The 19,921-nt window shown below is 51.7% G+C and overlaps 3 protein-coding genes across 4 annotated transcripts in view; all 3 read right to left on the reverse strand.

Annotated features, from left to right (window-relative positions):
* LOC102034921 (ankyrin repeat and SOCS box protein 10) overlaps positions 1-4,648 on the reverse strand; it is an 8,404-nt gene extending 3,756 nt beyond the window's left edge. Inside the window, 2 exon segments of the mRNA XM_031064899.1 lie at positions 2-53; positions 4,357-4,648. Of these exon segments, the coding sequence (XP_030920759.1) occupies positions 2-53; positions 4,357-4,648 (344 nt within the window).
* A 7,555-nt stretch (positions 4,649-12,203) lies between these two features.
* LOC102033468 (late histone H2B.L4-like) lies at positions 12,204-13,226 on the reverse strand. Its single transcript, XM_005430562.1, has 2 exons — positions 13,107-13,226; positions 12,204-12,440 (listed from the first exon to the last, which is right to left on the reverse strand). The coding sequence occupies exons 1-2, from the start codon at positions 13,224-13,226 to the stop codon at positions 12,204-12,206; spliced, it is 357 nt and encodes a 118-aa protein (XP_005430619.1).
* A 3,819-nt stretch (positions 13,227-17,045) lies between these two features.
* LOC102035090 (ATP-binding cassette sub-family F member 2) overlaps positions 17,046-19,921 on the reverse strand; it is a 7,605-nt gene continuing 4,729 nt past the window's right edge. The window contains exons 10-13 of one of the 2 annotated variants that reach the window (XM_031064902.1): positions 19,837-19,899; positions 19,237-19,365; positions 18,194-18,397; positions 17,046-17,610 (exon numbers count right to left, since the gene is read on the reverse strand). In XM_031064902.1, the coding sequence (XP_030920762.1) occupies positions 17,473-17,610; positions 18,194-18,397; positions 19,237-19,365; positions 19,837-19,899 (534 nt within the window). In that variant the 3' untranslated portion in view covers positions 17,046-17,472. The remainder of the gene's footprint in view (positions 17,611-18,193; positions 18,398-19,236; positions 19,366-19,836; positions 19,900-19,921) is intronic. The other variant, XM_031064901.1, reaches the window with a different exon arrangement.

A 19,921-nucleotide genomic window follows, 5' to 3' on the forward strand; every position in this document is an offset into this window, starting at 1 on the left:
CGTGATGTGCAGCGGCGTGGTCAGCTCCTGCTCGTAGCTCAGCGACCACAGTCCTGCGGGGGAACAGAGCTCAGGGAGCCACGTCCAGCCGCGGTGCACAAACACCTGCCCTTTTCCTTGAGGTACATCCCCCTGAGAGACGGCTGTTTCCCCTCAAGGGACATCAAGGCCCTTCCCTGCAAGATGCTGCATTTGGACTGGCCCCAAGGCAGAGATCCCTGGGCGGCTCTCAGGCCACACAGCCGTGCAGACAGGGAGCTCCAGGGAGCTCCAGCAGCCCGCAGCAGACGCTGCTCTGGGCAGCGTGCCCTTCACCTGTGGCTCAGGGGTACACGGGGCTGTTGTTCTCAGGGGCGCAGCAGATGGAGGGTCTGGGGCACGAGCAAGGCTGATGGCCCTGAAGTGGCTGGGCCAAACACCGTGTGTGAAGCACCACAAACACAAGGAACCAGGCCGTAGAGAGGTGTCAGAGCCAACTACCACACACACAGGGGACTCAAACAAGCCCTGAGCAGGGTGCAGACAACAAGCTACAGCAGAGCTGGACATCTAGAGCCTAGGAGAGAGCAAGGGGCTGAAATCTGCCAGCTCTCAAAGATGCTGACCCAGCACAACCCACCGCTGAGCCAGTGCTTTCTGCTGGCTGACAGCCTGCAGATGCTACAGGAAAAAAATCTCCTTAAACTGTGCTTCTTACTGCCTACCCAGACTGAGCTGGAGACACCCAGACTGCATGGTGTGTTCCACACTGCATCCTCTCAGCTCCTTCTTGCAGAGGCAGTACATCACCTGTGTTTTCCAGGGCCAGGTTCAAACTGCACTGTCTCAAAGGTCTAACTCATTTTGTGACAGCCATCACAGGCTGTCCTGTTGTGACAGGACCATCTCAAAGGTCTAACCCATGTTGTGTCAGTCTGGCACAACCCGCCGTGGGAGCCCACAGCACAGAGCAGGTTGCACACAGAGCATCTCCCAAGCACTTGAGACAATCCCTGTGGGAGGGACCAGGGTTCCTGGATGCACCCTGTGTTCTCAGAAACAGGAATCCCTTTCCACAAGGAACACAGGAGAACCTGACCACATCCCCATGCTCTTGTTCCCATTCCCACTGCTCTGCAAGCCAAGGAGCAGCCAAAACCCAGAACCCCAGCAGCCGTGCCCCGCAGCACAGAGCCCAGGCCGAGCCCCACAGCCCAGGCCGAGCCCCACAGCCCAGGCCGAGCCCCGCTGCTCCCCGTACTCAGCCCGCGGGGGTTGAAGCGGTAATTCTTCCACTCTTCCAGGTCACTGGTGTCAAACACAGCGCTGGGGCCCAGATTGTTCTGAGGATCTCCGAGGATCTTGGCTACGGTGCCCTGATCCCCAGCCAGCAGGGCCTGCCAGAACACCTGGGCAGGGCCATGTGCCTGCCGTGTGCGGATGGGCTCCTGGCTCTCGTCTCCTCCACCTGTGGTGCTGCCCATAGCACCCAAGCAGGCTCTCCTCAGAGAGCAGCACAGGACCTGCTGGCGCACCCAGCCAGGCTCTGAGGCACAGCCCCACCAGCAGCCTTGTTTGGGCCGAGAGTCTGCCTGCCAGCCAGCCCAGGGCGTTCCACTGGGAGGAGAACACATCACACCCCTCTCTTTGGCTCAGGCTGGGCACAGCTGAAGTCTCAGCTGTTCTATTCTGGGAAACCTTGTGACCAAACGCTGGGGCCAAGAGGCTGATAAAGGCTCTCCACTCAGGCAGCAGTACCTCAGCAGTGCCCTGCTATGAAGGGGAAACTTTCAGGAAGGGCAGGGGAGCTTGAAGGGTAGAAATGGGGATGAGACATCACTGAGACAACAGAGAGGGAAATGGTGTCATGCTTACTCAGTGTGTTGCCCAGTGCTGCCCAGACCACAACAGCATGAGCCCAGCAGCTCCACACACATCTCCATGCCTTTGTTCACCTCTTGGCTCCACAGATGTCTCCAGCACTGCACACCCATCTACCAGTTGCACCCGAGCCATTGGCACTAGGAAGATTTTTAAACAAGCTACAGGACAGCTAGTTTTAATCAAAGCCAAAGAAATGGTAGAAATAGGTACAAGGATGGGAAAAATAGGAGGCTATTATCCTTTAGACCCTCCCCACTTCCTCCTCTTTCTTGATATCCAGCCTTGCACAGAGCCCCTGCACAGCTTTAGTGCTCCCTTCCAGCCCCCAGACACTCCCCTGGCTTGGCTGCTCACTGCAGTGCTGTCACCTGAGCTGGTGCTTTCCTCTGAGCCCCTGGGCTCACACAGCCAGCCTGCCCACCTGGGTCACAGGAGAGCATGCCCCGCTCACTGGCATTAGCACCGTGCACATATTGGCCACACCATGTGATCTAGAGAACACGTCAAACTGCATGGAAGGCTAGTGGAGTTCAGTCTAATTTTGTGTCATGGAACTACTCAGATCATGCGGCTAAACACCAGCTAAGTGACCCCAACAGACCACCAAGCAACAATTACCAGAGGACCAGAGCCGAGTATAAGACAGGGAACTTTACTCTTCTCAGTAATGAAAATAAATGAGCAAGTTCTATGCCAACAGTATCCAGTTTGCTCTGTGTGTGCAGTCCTCACCTTGTCTAACTGAAATGTACCTACAAAAAGGTAAAGAAAGGGAAGCCCCTGGCAGATTTTCTCACCTGATGGGACCGTCTATTTACTCAAGGATATAAGCAGGTATCCCATGGGAGCCTGAGGTTCCCAGTCACACACCAGGGAGGCAGCAAGTGGTGTAAGTATCAGTGACACCAGACAGTTTACACTTCCTCTGGGCACCTTAAAATGCCAGCAAGGTGATCTGGGAAGGACAAGGTCACTAGAACCTACTGTTAAGGTCACTGAGTTCTGGGAACCTGTCCCTGCACGGTCAGTGAGATACAGAGACAAGCCTCAGGCAGCATGAAGGTTTGTTTTGTTTTTTGTTCTGTATTCCTATCTGACAAATTTGGCAGCACATTTTTGCTCTGTGCTTGAGGAATGATCTGGTTTGGTTGAATTTTTCATGTCTTGAAACTTTGTTGATTAGAGAAATTTCTGCATGAGGTTGTTTCACATTGTTCCATTTTCTCTGGGGCACAAACCTTTACCAGCAGAGAGACTGGCTGCTCCAGTGCCTGCCAGCCTGGCATAAGGCAGGAGTTACCACAGTCAGTCTGTATTTTACTGACACCTTCAGTAAAAGGTAACATCTTCACTTACACAAAAGGTAACACCTTCAGTGATTTCATTCCTAAGTAGACTTAGTAACAATTCAAAACCCGGGTCTTACAAATCTTGCAACTCAGTCAATAATCTTCCCCACTCTCAAGTAGCAGCATGTGCATTGGCAAGCCCACGCACCCTGTTTGTCTCTTGCTGGAGTGGATCCCCACAGAAGGCTGTTGTCTGTCCCAGCACCAGGACATTTGGCCTGCTCCCCTGGGAAAGCAGAGCTTTCATTTCAGCTTTGTCAACAGCTCTTCCATTCTCCTATGGGTGGCTTTTGGCACCAGCCTTCTGTTGAGGAGGCTCTCTCCCAGATTTGCCCTAAACCAGGACAAATACCGTTAAAGGTCTTCCCCACCTGATGCTCTTAAATTCTGGGAGTCTGCCTGCACCAGGTCACCAGGTGACAGCAGCAAGAGCAAGGGCACAGCCAGGCTGCCCAGCACACCTCTGCCTTGGGCACACCTCTGCCCTGGGCACAGCCAGGCTGCCCAGCACACCTCTGCCTTGAACACACACACCAGCTGCGCTGCTTACTGAGGAGCTTACAGACCATGCTGATGAGAAGGCAAGTAAAAGGGACCACAGAGTGTGGAAGCATGAATGGTAGCCCCAAGATGCACCTGGACAAGGTAGAGATGGACAAGTGAGATGTACAGAGGGAAAGAAACACCAAGAATGATCAGCTCCTGCCTCCTGTCACTGAGGAAAGTTTGCTTCCACCATTTTTCTCATAGGGACTTCTGCTCCCCTGGTCAAATCTATGTCACGGAACAGAGCAGCATTCTGGTGCCTCTCCCCCCATGCACACTCCCACCTCACACATATTTCACATCCATCCCAGCAATCTCTAACAGGACAGTCCTGAGGATGTGCTTCTCCAGCAACTCTTCCAGGGGCCCCATTCTCATTATTTCCCAGTAGATCTGCCTCATGCCACCTTCAACAAGCCTGCTACTACTTGTTGTACAGCCTTGGAGACTTCCTTCCTCATGCTAAAGCTGTTCTTCTCAAGTCCTTCTTCCACCACGGGGGATTCCTTTCAATATTTTTCTCAGGTGCCTGAGCCCTGTCCTTGGACCCCATCCTGGGCATTTTCTATCCCCCCATGTCCCAGCCCCTCATACCCACCACGTTTGCTGCTAGTCCAGCGCAGCACATCACCCCTGGTCTCGATGATGAGATTGATGGCTGAGCTCTTGGTGAAGTACTTCCGCACCATGTCCAGGTCTCCAGTGAAGAGTGCATTCTGGACCAGCAGGTCCTGGCACTGCAGTGGCTCCAGGCGGCCGTGCTGGGGTCCCCAGCCATGTGGGCTCGGGCTGTGCTCGCTGTGCTGGGAGCTCACACTGCAGGAATCCTTCCAGGGAGCCGGCTGCAGCCGACGCTGAAGGGCAGGGCGGAGAGGGGAGGTGCAGTCCATCACAGGTAACTCACCAGAGGAGGCTGAGCCACACAGTGAATGAGCTATTACAGCAAAGACCCTCTTGGTCAAGGGCTTGTCCTCTGCAGGCTGCTCCTGGGTTCCAGGTCCCCTGCATCTGGCTGGACTCAGGCAGAGGCCTGAATCACCCAGTATAAATAGCCTGGCTTGGCAGCTCCTCATCACCACCTCCCCTTCTTCCAAGAGCTTATTTTCAGCTGCTGGGTGCAGTCACCAGCACGGACTAGGCACAGAGAGGGGTGGCAGGCAGCCTGGAATGCTCTTTGTTCTTGCTGGCTCTGCAGAGTTCCTGCTCCACACAGTGCTCCTGCTGAGAGAGAGGCAGAGCAAGGTGGGGCAACCATGGCAGGGAGGCAGGTGGGAGAGGGGACTTGGGAAAGGCCTGGATCAGACTTGGGGTCAGAAGTCATGAAGTCCCAAGGACAGAGCTCTTCCCCACAGGCAGGTCCACAGGGACCCAAAGACCCTGACCAGTATGACACACTGCTCTGGGAATCAGCCCCTTCCCGGGCAGCAAGGCTGGCTGCCCACAGGGCTGGGCAGGATACAGAAGGGCAGAGAGGGGAGCCCTGAGAAAAACAGCTTGTACAACACTGTCACATTGATCCCAAACTGTAATCAAGTTCTTTGTGGTGTGACTGGAGGTGCTGATCAAACAGGGAGCCAGACTTTGCTTGTGTTCCTGTTGGCAGCTGTTTCCAGAGCAGAGCAAAGAGTTATGTAAGAACCTTGAAGCTGAAGAGGGTCCATGAACCAGTCCCAGGACTGGGATCATGCCAAACATTCCCATTGCCACAGCACAGCTGCTCTGTGCCAGTGCAGCATGCCCTGGTGCTGGGCTGGGAGCACATTGTTCTCCTGAAGGATGCAGTGGCTGCATCTCCAGCTCCTCTGTGGAACCCACACTCGAGTCTCCTCCAGCCAGGTGAGGGGCTCAGAGCAGCAGCCCTGACTTGGGGAACTCTGAGTACAGGAAGTCTGGATTCCCTAAGAGATGAGGAAGAGGACAAACTAAGAACTCTTCTTTCCTCTCCAACCTGTCTTTACAACTTGTGCTGTTCCTGGAACCAATGCCATAATTTTCACCCAGCTAGGGGCTTGGGACCAGAATTCCAAATGAGCCCCTCTCACTCAGCACTGTTCCCACACCCAAGGCCATCCAGGAAAGGTCCCTGGGAGGAGCACCCTGCCTGCTGGTGTCCCCCACCCATTACCCCTGCTGAGGGCAGGCTGTGTGCTCACACTCAGCATTTCACACACCTGGGTCTGCATGTCCTTGACTGCACCAGATACCCTGGACATTTTCTCCCATTCCCATGGCTAACAACAAAAATTCTCTAAAACCACTTCAAACAAACAAATCAACCCAGGAGTACAAACAAAAAACCCACACAGAAAGGAAAAAACAACAGAAAACAGCAAACCCACAAAACACAAGCAGACTCCTTCAGCATCTCCAAGCCCAGCACCCACAGGTGCCAAGTAGGAAAGTCCACAGGGACACTGAGGGTCCTCAGCTGCAGGCAGAGAAAAGGGTGCCAGAGCCATCTATTTCCTAGCCAGAAGAGCAGGCAGCTGGGTCACTGAGAAAGAGACAAATGTCACAATACAACATGTCTTCAAGTGCACCTGGGGCTTTCATCCTCACCCCACTAATGTTTGGTCACAAGGCAGCACTGAGAAAAACCACAGTGGGAGACCCTGGCTAGGAGAGTCTGAACATGGTCAGGAGGAAGAGGATAAGAACTGAATACTGCCATGTCCTGTATGGCTTGAGGAGGCACAGAGGGTGCCCACAGAGCAGTCAGAGAGAAACAGAAAGAGCAGCAAGGCCACTCTCCCAGCCAGCATTAACCAGCACCCACAGAACTGCTGCTGCTGCTCCATCAGCTCCCTCACACCAGTCCCTCTAGCTCATGCATGGACATTCAGGAGCACAGGCTTGTCCTCAGCTTCAGAGCCAGCCCAGGACAGCTGACACAACTCCCCCAGCAGTGCCCTGAGCACCCCAGCTGAAAGCCCTGGGGCTTCAGGGTCAGGAACCTGCAGTGACACAAGTCAAGAGCTGGTCAGAAAGCGATCACAGGTGAAGGCCAGGAGCCCTGATCAAGAGTTCCATCACCAGGCAAGGCCCACACACCTCCATTCCCATGGACAGCACCCAGGTGCCATGACCTGGCTGTGCCTTATCCCTCACTCCAGAGGACACCACGTCTATCTTGTCACATAAATGTCTCCAAAGGCCAAGCACTGCAGCCATGGTGGGGGAGAGGCATTCAGAGCCTCAGAAGGAGGCTGTGTGGGGAGGGAGCAGCGTGCGTGGAGCCAAGCCTGTAACGAGTTTGTAATATGCATGTGTGGCACGGCCCGCGCAGCGTCATCACAATGGCACAGGCACTTTCCCGCCTCATTGCCTCCCAAATGGATTTTAAATATCATTCCGAGGACACAATTATTTAAAACGCTGAACTAAACACTCACTAATGGGAAAACGGCGTGTGGCCTGCAGCAGCCATTCCTCATGGGGCCACTCTGCCCATGTCATCCTCTCCTCCAACCCCACACCCGGCATGGGGCCACATGGCAGCTTCCTCCTCCTCTTCCTCAGAGGCCAAACAGGGCACCACTGGTACCTGTGCTGAGCCCTGGCCAGCGCACATTCCTTATCTGAGATCACACCTTGTGTCCCCATCCCAGTGCCCTCCAGCCCCAGAGCAGCATCAGGGACTCTGTGAGTCACCACAGGGTTCCAGGTCAGGGTCACCTCACCAGACAGCAGGTTTTCCTGTCTCTGCCCAGTTTGGCATCAGGTAATGCAGGGCTACACTGGGAGAGGACAAGGATGAGAACAAGGATGCCTCCTGACCCCCTTTATATGGCCCTGGAAGTTGGGGTTACGACATAAGATTTACTTTTTCACTTAGTCTGAATACCTCCCACACCCCAGAGCACAATCCTGAGCAGGGGAGATGGAGAAAGCAGCATTATTGTGGGAATCCAGAGCACACAGAGCATGAAAAGAGAGAAAAACCCCAAGGAAACAAACTCTTTGTAGCAGCCCATGCTGGGGAGAACACAGGTGGGGACAGCTCCAAGGATGCTTGGTCCCCATACAGCACTGGCAGCATCAGGGGTGACAGAGCTTCAGGCAACAGTGCTTTGGTGATGGGGCAGTGCCTGCCTGACCTTTGAGCATGCCCCCTCTCCTTTTCTCCACGCAGGGATTCCAGGGCCACCACAAGCTGCCAGCCCTCAGAGACAGCGCCAACCCCAGCCTAAAGAGAAGGGAAGCGACCCAGAGCAGCATCATCCCCAACATGAGTTGAGCACAGAGAGGGGGAGAGTCCATTGCTGGAACCCTGGCTGTACATCAGAGGTTCATATTTTAACAGCTTTGGCATCACCAGGGCTATCCATCACCAGCTCATTTTCCTCCTCTGCTGTTTGGAGCAGTGTCTGATGAGACACCAGAGCACCACCTGGCAGCACGGCTGCCAAGGGACACTGCATGGCAAGGAGAATGCACACAGGTCTGCACACTCCTGCCAGCCTCCACTGCCCAAAAAGCTCCCTCCCCTCAAACCTGCTGCACTCCTGACAGACCTCAAGGGATGCTCTGCCTCCTGCTCCTCCTCTGTGTGAGAGAAAGAGCACAAGCTCTTAAGCCACTGCTCTCTTGGAGAACAGAAAACAGAGCACAGGCACTGGTGATATTTTCATGGATGCTCATTCAGCACTACAGCGCTCTTTTTGAGAGGCTGAAGAAAGGGACAAAGAAAAAAATTGTTTCTAGCCCACAGACATGCATAGCTTAGTCAGAACATAGACGTGGGGCCAGGAACATGCAACATGAGAGTGATTTAGTGTTGCAGCACTAAAAACTTGCTGTGAGATCTGCGAGAACATAGGCAGATCTGGACAAAGACAGACTCTCTGGAGCAAGGCAGCCCCGGCACACTTTGGAAGAGAGCCTGCACAAGCTCCAAGTTTTGCTTGTAGTGTAACCTGAGTAGTTCTGAGTTGTTCTCACAGTGACCAGCGCTGTCACTGGGCAGCAGAGCCTAAAAGCAACTTTGCCCACATCTCACAAGCCCAGTGTGAAAGCAGCTGAGCTGAGACATGGCTCTCAGCAAAGTTCATCAGCTAAACACAGGGTGAGCCCTCAGGAAAAGACAGCCTGTGCGACATCCTGTGCAGCATCCCGGGCAGCTCCAGGGGGACTAACTGTGAGGAAACGAGCAGGATTCCTGCACAGCAAGAGAGAAACCCCTCACACAGGAAGGATGAAAGGGACAGTGTGGGCAGGCTCAGCGCAGGACTCCCTCATTGCAGGAGCAACCTGCTCCTCCTTCTGCCCCTCGTGCATCTGCACTCCCTGCCCCATCTCCGAAGAATGCAGGGATACAGTAAGAGGATTGTGAGCCCAATCTCCAGCTCCATTCTTCAGGTCTTTGTTGGGAGTGGGGGGGAAATTGGAGCACTGGAGAACCAAGCACCTACAGCTTTAAATCCTTACTCCTCTGGGGCTCACCCGGTGCTCGATGCTCTATCAGACAGCTGCAGGAGACAGCCTCTGACTTCTCATAAATCAGCACCTTATCCACAGAGCCAGCCAGGCACCTGCCGAGCGAGCTGGGCTGCCGGCAGAGGAAAGGACACGGGCCCCGGACAGTGCTCCGACCCCAGCTCAGGCAGCCACAGACACCCGGGCAGCTGCTCCGGTCCGAGCCCAGGCAGAGAGACCCGGGCAGCTGCTCCGAGCTGGGCTCCCGCTCTCTCCGCAGGGATGGATCCGAGCTCAGGCAGGCAGAGGGACCCATCTCCAGGGCAGGAGCAGAACTGCAGCTCCGGGCTCCTCAGCGCTGCCCATCCCTCAGAGCGCGGCTGAGGAGCTGCTGGAAAGGGAAATAAGCTGTGGTGAATGAGTCAAAAGTAAGGAATGTTTCTCCATTGCCTCCTCAAAGATAAAGGTTTGTAAGTTAAAGTTTTGAACTGCCTCCAACAACGAACAGAAACTGGTTTATTTTAGAAAATGAGGCGCCTCCTTTACTGGCCATTGAAAGAGCTTGTAGGTGATACATGAGGCAAGCAAGTAATAAACTTTTGATACATCAGGCAAACTTGGCCAGACGCTAAGGAGCAGCCAAGGGCATTTTAGCAAGCGAAGACGAGGATCTCCGCACACCTGCTGTTGATAGGAGTGGCTGTGACCTTGCCACGTTCAGCATCCTCTGTAAGCAAGTGCCTTACCTGCCACAGGGGCTGTAAAATCTACAAAACAGAAAAGTCTTTGTTGTCCTTGACTGTCCCGGCTGCTCGTAGGAGGCTTTTCGTGCCCCACCCTGCTGGCCTGGCTCTGCTCCCTCTCTGGCTTACTTGCCAGCTCTCAGAGGGAGCCCACCAGGGAAAGAACCCATCACACCCAACACAGATCTTCCCCGTTGCACTCTATAAGCCAGCTCTGGACCCATGGTGGTGGTCACCCCTTTCCTGTGCCTTTCAAAATTATTCTTGGGATTTCCCTTCTTTTCTATTTTCTTTGCTTTTCTCTTTTGTGGAGAAAAAAAAAAGTTGAATTATAGTTTTGTTTTCCAACATGTAACCCCATTTACGTTTTAATCTCACTTGCAGGTATGTTTTAGAACCTAGTTCCTTTCCACAGTTATGGATCAAGGCAAAACTCGCCTCTCCTCACCTTCGGCCTCCCACTCTTGGGCTGGACTCTCCCAGGCCTGCCTCCAGCCCATGCGTGCAGCTGAGCATCCCCACAGCTCTCTGCCCCTGGCGCCAGCACACAGCCTCTCCCACAGCACAGCCACCACCAGGGCTAGAGGGAGGAAAACGGATCCCTCTCCACTGCCGTCCTCCAGCCACAAGGAAACAGAGCACCCAGCACAGCCCTTGGCTCTCTCAGCCAGCCCCACTCCACAGCAGCAGGGACGGAGCTGAAGGGGAGATGCTCAGCGCTGCTGCCTCTGTGCCCTCCCTAGAAGCATCACGTACACCCAGGCTGGCCCCCACCAGAGATCAGCATCTGTCACAGCTCATGAGATTCAGCAGCACCTCACAAACTGGGGAAATCCAGGATTGCCCCATTTGCTGTCACCTTGAAACTTAGCTCTGGTTCCTCCTGGTACTCCTACGCTGGGAGTGGCTGTGAAGATAAGACATTAGAACCAGGCATCCAGTTCCACCCTGGAGCTGACAAAGGCACTGCAGCAGGTTGTCCAGAGAAGTTATGGATGCCTAAGCATCCAAAGCCAGGCTGCACAGGGCTTGGAGCAACCTGGTCTAGCAGAAGGTGTCCCTGCCTGTGGCAGGGAGGGGGACCTGGATGGGCTTTAAGGGCCCTTTCCACTGAAAGTATTCTATGATCTCCACCCAGAACATGGACCACATGTTTTCTTCACTCCAGCACAGACCCTGAGGCAGCAGCTCTGTGCAGGAATCCAGGAATCCCCACACATCCCAGAAAGGTGCTGTGCTCATAGGGCAGCCAAGCAGCCACCACAGGGGTATGGCTCTGGACACAGCACTCAGCCCTGTGCCCTGCCCAGGCTCCACGTGGACAGACAGACAGAGAGAAGCATGCCCATGCTCCCTCAGGGCCCGGGATCCCTCCTGTGAGAAGCACTTGGGGATACAGGGAAAGGCAATGAGGGCCATGATGGTCCAAGGCAGAACACAGCACACCCAGCCCTAGCCCAGTTTACAGCCCTGCAAGATAAAGCTCTCTTTAAAGGCACTGGAAGCAAGTAGAGATGATGGCCACATGTGTAGAAAGAAAACAGGTTTTTTTCCCTGACAGTGAAGCTCATTTTTCTTCAGTTCTGCCTATCCCAGAAAAGGAGAAAGTTTGCACCAGAAGGAAAAAAAAACAAAACGACAAAACCAGCAAAACTCAAACTAAACAACAGCAATAACATAAACAGCTAACAAGGAAAAATTCTCATTTGCACAACCCACCAGAAAAAAACCAAACAACCAAACAAAGGACAACAGCTTTGAAAATAATTTATAAATATTAGAAGAACCCTTTACCCACTGCTAATTTGATCCTATTGACCCAGGGGAAATTTAGCATCTCCTCTGACCAGTATAAACTGATAGCTTGGGCAGAAAGACCCACCACAGTTAGGAAGCAGCTGAAGAACAGCAGGAAAGTCAAAGGCAGACGATGTTTTTGGCAGTCAGGAATCTGAAAGCCATAGTAAGGAGTTTGGAGAACTGCAGAGAACCCACTATGCTTCCCTTGACGACCCCAGCTTTGCCCAGGCACACCCTGTGGTCCCTGCTCCTAGTTGCATGTGGTTGTTTTCAAACAGCAGCTGCTCTTCCAGCCCTCCCAAGCAATCCCCATGGCCACAGTTTAAACTGCCTCACAATTTGTGATGCCAAGATTAAAGACATGACCTGTATTTCTATGCATTTTTTATTTGCAGGCAGACAACGTGAGGTTCTGCTTTCTCAGCTGAGAAAGAGCCAGCGCTTCCCCTGCAGGAGGAGGCGGCGTGCCCAGGCTGGTGTCCCGGGGTCACTTGCCGCTGGTGTACTTGGTGACAGCCTTGGTGCCCTCGGACACGGCGTGCTGGGCCAGCTCCCCGGGCAGCAGCAGGCGCACGGCCGCCTGCACCTCGCGGCTGCTGAGGGTGGCACGGCGCCCGTACTGCGCCAGGCACGCCGCCTCCGCCGCCAGCCGCTCCAGCATGTCGTTCACAAACGAGTTCATGATGCTCATGGCCTTGGAGGAGATGGCGAGGTCGGGGTGCACCTGTGGGACCCAAACAGCAGCTCAGGGTCACCACCCCAGCACCTGCAGGGAGCGGCACCTCCATCCCCTTTGCTCTGACTCCAAAGGCACCCGCAGCTGCCACCCTGAGGGTTTCAAACCATGGGCCACTTCAAACTCAGGACAGGCTCCCATAGTGCTATAGGAGTTTGGGGATTGCACTGGCAGAAGCCTCCTCACAATCCCCATGAAAAACATGGCTGTGAGGGATGGAAATACTTCCATCTCCAAGTCCTATCTACAGGCTCATGCTGACAACTGTGGCCTAGAAAACTCATTGCCACTTCCAAAAATGCTCTCATCTCCCCATCAAGAATCATCAGACATCTACTCACAGGGCCAGAAGCAGCCATTTCTACTGTATTGACTTTCATTAAATTACTTCTTCTGGCAAAGCTAAGCACCAGAGCTCATTCCCTCTAGGAAACACTTTCTGCTCTGGATCCATCTCTACTACCCCTAGAATCCACCCCTTCAACTTCTAAGCTTCAGCTGGGCCTCTCCTGTACCTGCACTTACACTTTTTTCTTTCCCCATCTCTCTAGAAACCCAGATTTTTTTCCTTGCTCTTTATGGTGCTAACATACAACAGGCAGAAGTTACTTTATGTACAAGGCAATTTATAGCAGAAAACAAGCATTTACTCACCTGCTTCAGTACTTTGTAAATGTAGACTGAAAATGCTTCCTTTCTCTTTGGCTTCCTCTTAGATCTTTTTTCCCCAGAGGTAGCAGCATGACCATGTTTCTTCAAAGGTTCTGGGCTCATCTTAACCCCCAACAGAACAGGCAGCAAGTGCTGTGGGGCTGGTTATATAGCACAGGCAGCAGGGCCTACCCTGCCTCAGCTGCAGCCCCCAAGAAGCAGGACAAGTACACACCTGTGGCTGATGATTCCACTTTGCACTAAATGAAAAGCAGCTGGCCTGAGAGGAGCTTGGAAGTGACAGATTCAGCTAAACTTTCAGACCTGAGAAGTTTGAGCGTAACCGGGGCAAAGAGGGGCAAGAGCAGAAGCATCTGATTTACAGAGAAGAGCCATTCCCAGGTCCAAAAGGAGTTTGGTGAAAGGAGAGATCTTGCTTTGGTGCAAGGCTGTGAATTGGAGTAATCAAGGTACTCCAGAATCAAATGGAATCACATCTGTTCTATGGAACAGGTAGTGCCATCAGGGGAAACGCAGTAACTGCAGGGAGCATAGGTCTAGAGATGAAAGGATGGCACTGTAAACATCCTACCAGCCAAATTTCCCCTGCTACCTAGCCTGGTCTTGGGATCCCACCTGCTGCACACAACAGGGAATGCCAGGAGGGGGGCAGTCGAGGATTCCAAGTGTGGATTGACCTGTCTTGGAAACCAATAATTACACTAATGAGGGTAAATGTGACACAGGATTTAGGTATAGCCAGGAAAAACGTGCAACAGCACAGCAGAGACATGAACAAAACAGAGTTTTCTGTCCATCGTAGAGAAAAGGAAGCCCTTCAGCAGACACCACTGCAGCCGTTTCATAAAGGGGTGATGCCAGTATGTGTGTATGGTGGGGGAACACACCTTGTTTGGTGGGAGTCTCTGTGCTGACAGGTGGAATCTCCTGCTCAGGTACACACACCATACTGGCACATCCTGAGCAAATCACATCTCCCAAAGAGTGACCCTGGGGGCCTACTCATCAGTCAGTGCTTCTGCTGCTGCTTGTGCAGCCCACAGTGTTTCACTGAATCGCTTTATTCTCAGCCTGTCCTCATGGGGAGGCACCTGATCACCCTCCCCTGGTGCGAGTAACTGTCACAGTGACAAGGGGGGACAGTGCCACAGCGAGGTTCTTGCTCCCAGACACTGAAACCTCAGTGATCAGGCAGTGCAGGCTGGAATGGTCGTGTCAGTGCACTTGTGAAGTAGAATGGGCTTGTGAAGATATGTGGCAGTGGGATCCTCTTGAAACAGGAGTGACTAAAACTGGCAGTGAGGAGCAGGGGACATCACCACTTGTGCTTCCTAAGGGGCCCTGTGTTGTCAGGAGCAGTACAGGGTCATCCCTGGGAGAGACATTCCAGCACCCTCGTTGCAATGGGAGCTGTGTTTCCTTGGTCACAGCACATGGGGAGGGACTCCTGTGCTGAAGGAGCTGGGGGCTGTTGTGTCACTCCCCAGCTACCACCCTGTTTGTGACACACAGCCTTACACAGTGATAAACACATAGCTGTCTTTTCTGAAAAAAACCCATTTAGTTGGAAGGGAGCCCGTTGGTGGAGGAACAGCACCTGGTCACTCAGCATTAAGCACAGGATGTCTTTACACACCAAGGGTGGAGGCTGCTCCACAGAGCAGTGCAGTCAGCTTTGGCCCCTCAGGTTTGGAGAATTACCCTCTGCTTCCCTGGACTGCATGGGCTAGAGGCTGTACAGGCTGCTGTGCTGGGCCTGCCTCATCCTGCTGCTGGTTTGTGGTGTATGGATCTACCTGCAGCACACACACAAGGGAATCCCACAAGCCTGCATCTGCCACCTCTGGCTGTGTTAGAGCCAACCTTGCTTGTGGACAACAGGCAAGTGTGACTGTGCAGGCGCTGGGTCACTTCTTTTACAGAAACAACCATCCCAGCACCTGAGGAGCAACCCTTGTAATTTATCAATAGTTTTGCTTTTCTTCAAAACCAGAAAATTCTCAGCTGAAAGAGCTTGAAGTGGCAGTGCCTCAGCTTGTTGCTGTCTCTGAGATCAGCGCTCCAGGACATCTGTCAGCCACAGCTGCTTCAGCACAGCCCAACACTGTCACCACAGAACAAACTGAGGTTAAACCAAGGCTGTTAAAGCACATTTATGGATTCCATTTCACAAGTCCTGCCCTACTGTGACCCCTAGTGCAGCTACAGCTGCTTTTGCTTCAAACATGTATCTGTGGCCCTTGTTTATACATCAGAGACATGTCTGCATTCAGGAAGTTCCTCTCTCTTTGCAGCAGCAGATGGGTGACAGTGCCCTTCCTGGCTCCATGAGCTACAACAATGCTCCAGCTACTGCCCATCATGCTGGCTGTCATCCCAGCAACCCCAGGCCATTCTCAGGATTTACCATTCCCAAAAAACTCAATGTAAGATTGTATCCTCCATTTATTACTGCAGATCTGAAATGTAGTGAAACGAATTGTTGCCAAATCTGCGGTAAGGAAAAGAAGTACAGGACAAATGGCTCTAGCTTCAGTAAGGACTCTGACCTCACCATTCTCAGAGCTACTTCACAACCATTTCCAACTCACCAGCACTTCCTACAACCTAGAGAGGAGCACAAACAGACCTGTATTAATCTATTATTGTTAAACTTTGTGGCCCATCAGTCTTTTGAGTAACCACTTCCCTGTGAGTTTTCACACCCTCACTCCACCTGATAACTTCCAAGTCCTCCACTGTGAGATTTTAATCCAGGTGACATTTTATTACCATCTAGACCTTTCTGCAGAACTAACTTGGAAGCACTTATACTAACTGGCATTATTTTCCCAGAAAACATATTATTTTTCTCCTCTCAGGTCATTGCTAGAACCAGTGTTGCAGTGTGATGCAATTTCCTGTTTTAGCTATCCCAGTCCTTTCCCAGGTGTGGCAATACCTCCCCCCTTGTAAAAACCTGAAGGGTCCTTTTTGATCTACTGTAAGCAGCTCACATTGTGACATTTGTCCTATGGATGACACCCAGTGCTTCCACAGCAGCAGTCACAACTTGGATGGGCCCTTTGGGAAAGAAAAATAAGGAAAGACTTCTTATAAGTCAAAGTCAGTCAGTTGGCACCAAAGAATGCTCTGCATGGGAGCACAACTCCCTCGTTTGTCCTGTCCTTCCATTCACCCAGGCACTTGTGCTGCCAGATGGGCTGCTGGGCTACACGAGCCTCTCCTGGGACCAGGGCTGTCACTCTCATGGGTCAGAATTAATTAAAATGATGACTCACAATCAAAAAACCTATTGGGTTCAATTTGCTACCCATCTTTCTCTTTAGTACCTTTTATTCTAGTACTAAATTAAAAATGTATTTTATTCAAGCTTCTGTGGCTCAGGGTGAGGTTTGAACACCAACTTTTCCAAAAATCTGTTACTGAGAACAAAAATAACAATTAAACTTCAGTTGATTAGTCTTTAGTTAAACCTGCAAGGAACAAGGAACTAGTTCAGAGTCCAAAATTCCTACATTATTCAGTCTTACTATTAGACAATTCAAGGTGAAGCAAAACGCCGCACCTGAGCCAGTGTGTTTGTAAGAACACAGGCCGGTGTTCCACAGATCTATGTTCTGCCTCTAACAATGATCTTCAGAACACTTCCAGGTTGTGTCTGTCACTGTCCATGACAGAGGCATCCGTGGCCTGTTCAGTGACTCACTGGAAACGCAGTGTTCAGTGTGGCTGAGCCGAGGTGCACAGAGAGGACCCTGCTCAGTGCCTCCACAGCTCAGCACCCACCACTCCACATCTCTCAGGTTCTACTGAGGAACTGAGCATTTAGCAGGAAGGGCTGATCTCACTCAAAGCTCAGGACTTGCTGACTCATCCCAGCACAACCCAACTACCATGGCTCACAAAACAAGACAAGACTGTTTTTCTCTCTTTATTGACTGATGGATTCTCAGGCAGATCTGTTAATTACACTGTTAAATAATAGTTAAAAACAAACCAAGGCCAGAGGAGTTTGAAGTGAAGTATCTAAACTGAAGCAGAAATTGGGAAGGAAAAGGCAGGAGAAGCTGGGCTGGGGTCTCCACTTGTGTATCACTGCAGCTTGGACACCCCAATGGCCACTGCCGTGACCCCAAGCCAACAGATTCCAAGGCCTGGCTCAGATGGGACGGTGTCTAGATAAGGAAACAGTTGCCCAAACGTAGCCAGATCAGAAGAGAACAGCTCTGTCCAGACATAGAGGTGCAAGGCAAGTCGAGGGGAAGCAGTATTGCAGCAATCCTAGAACACAGCCAGAGGGAGCAGCAGCTCTGCCCCGCCGTGGCCAGGCCTGGGGCTCCTCAGCTCACACGTTGTGGGTCCGTTTGGTGAGCTGCGGGTCCTCATCCACCAGCTTCGACTTGAGATGCTCCTTGTAGGCAAGGATGTCCCCTTGCCACTTGGTGATTGTCTGCTTCTCACAGACCCAGATCTCCTGTGCCACCTGAGAGCCAACACACCACGAGGAGGAGAGAGGTTTGCAGTACAAATTTTTATGATCTTACCAAAATTATAAAGTTAACTAAAAACTACTCTCTGAAGTCTGGCAAGAAAAGTTTGATAACTTTCACATTTAGACTACCAAAGAAAAGTATCTACAGGGAAAACATCTTCCCTGGTGTTTTCTGCATAATTTGTACAAGATTTTAGAACTGAAAGTCCCAGGCCCCTCTGTATTCCTGGTTTTGTTCATGGACTAAGATGAAAAGCCTTTCTTGCTAAATTGCTAATTGAAACAAAAGTAGTTCTTGACCTGGTGAAAAATGAAATCATACCTGAACTTGCAGCCAAAGCTATAGCGGATAGATCAGCACTTCACATTTGTGGTGGTTTTTATTTTATTTTAAGTACTTAATGTTTTCCTGGGCTAGCTCAGCAATTGTTTAACATTGCAGTAAGGTAGTCGAGATTTCTTTTTCACTCACCCATCTTTTTGGGATGAGTAAGAGCCAGCCAGTTGAAAACACCTTGTTTTCATGACTAAAATGTTAGAAAGGTGCTCTGACAAAACTCACAACTGTCCTTACCTGTTGGATGAGTCTGAAGTCATGGCTGACAAGCATCATTCCTCCCTCGAACTCATTGATAGCATCTGCCAGTGCATCTATGGTTTCTATGTCCAGGTGGTTGGTGGGCTCGTCCAGGAAGAGCATGTGAGGGTTCTGCCAGGCCAGCCAGGCAAAGCACACACGGCACTTCTGCCCATCCGAGAGGTTCCTGATGGGGCTCACCTGCCCAACACACACATGGCTTGCAGCTCTGCAGTGACCTGACAGCTTGCCACCCAGACCCAAACCACTTGGGTCTCACCTTGGCTCCCAAGAGCTCCATGACACAATAGTTAGCCTTACGCCTACACCAACCTCAGTTAGCTTTATACCTACACCAACCTTCTCCCACCCTGGGAAAAAGGGAATTCCAGGGGTTTCTGAAGGACTGTACACAGCAAGACCCAGCTTGTGCCAAAGGTGTGCAAGGACAGTTAATTGGTATGACTGGTATTCACTGACACAACAATCAAACTACTCTCAACTTCTGCCGTGATAAATGGGCAAAACCAACGTAAAAATCAATGCTGAGCTGCAGCAATGCGGACAACTGTCACACACAGAATGTGTCATGTACAGGAGCATGTCATGCTGGGCCTTGGAGAACCATAGGTGAGCCCACTCTCTTGCCTGAGCCAAGTGGACCCTACAAACAGCTGAGAATCTTCTAGCACTTCTGCCTGGCATTCATCTCGGAAATAAGAGAGAAGCAAAATAGTTCAAATTATAATTAAAATATGCTCAGGTCTAGCAATATACCAGAACTTGCTTTCTTTTCCCCCAGAGTCTGAGGGAGTCACCCTGTCCAACCCACACACTGCTGTGATCCAAAGAAAGTTCCCAAGAACCGTGAGTTATTTTTTTCTCCAATTTCAAAGGCAGAGATGGAAAAAGCATTTTGATGCTGTGGTGTGGCATGCTGCATACTGTATCAGACTGTCAGGTATCAGTAAAGTAACAAAAACCACAGAACCTCTACTCCCCTAATGAACAAAAAGCAAACCTCAACAGCTAATACTCACCTGCTGCTTCCCTGTCAAACCATATCTGCCAATGATTTTCCTCATCTCCTCCTTCTCCTTGATCTCTGGGTAACATTTCAGCATGTACTCCAATGGTGAGAGGTCTAAGTCCAACTGCTCTTGCAAGTGCTGACAGAGAGGAAAAGTCAGCTTCAGGCTGTGCAGGCCAACCACTCCATGGCCCTAAGCACTACCCCCCTTGCACCCTTCTGGTACCAGGTGAGCAGCAGAACGCATGAGCCAATAAACCCACCCACAAACAGCCTCTGTGCCCAACTACTAGGGAATAATTTAATAATTTCCATTTGAGGAACAGGAGTGCTGCTCCAGAACAGGAGGCTTGTTCACCACCAAACACAAGGCAACCAGCTCTGTCACAGCAGGTGGGAGACTGAACAGGAAGGACCACAGCCAGCCTCTTTGCAGGGTAAGAACATGAGCTGGAGCCCATTCCATGGAACAGCTCCTTCCCCCATCTCCAGACACAGAAAGGCAGCACTGGGAGAGGCCTTAGAAGCAGAATTAGAGGGGCAAGGTTCCTCATTCCTGACAGCTTTTTCCTCAGGATTCCCTGTCCCTTGGGGCTGCTGTAGGGAGTACCTGGTGGTATCTACCAATCTTCACATGCGAGTGCTTGCGAATCATCCCATCTGTGGGCAGCAGCTAGAAGGGGAAGATAAAATCA

The sequence above is a fragment of the Geospiza fortis genome, unplaced genomic scaffold (genome assembly GCF_000277835.1).
Source record: "Geospiza fortis unplaced genomic scaffold, GeoFor_1.0 scaffold891, whole genome shotgun sequence".
Classification (NCBI taxonomy): domain Eukaryota; kingdom Metazoa; phylum Chordata; class Aves; order Passeriformes; family Thraupidae; genus Geospiza; species Geospiza fortis.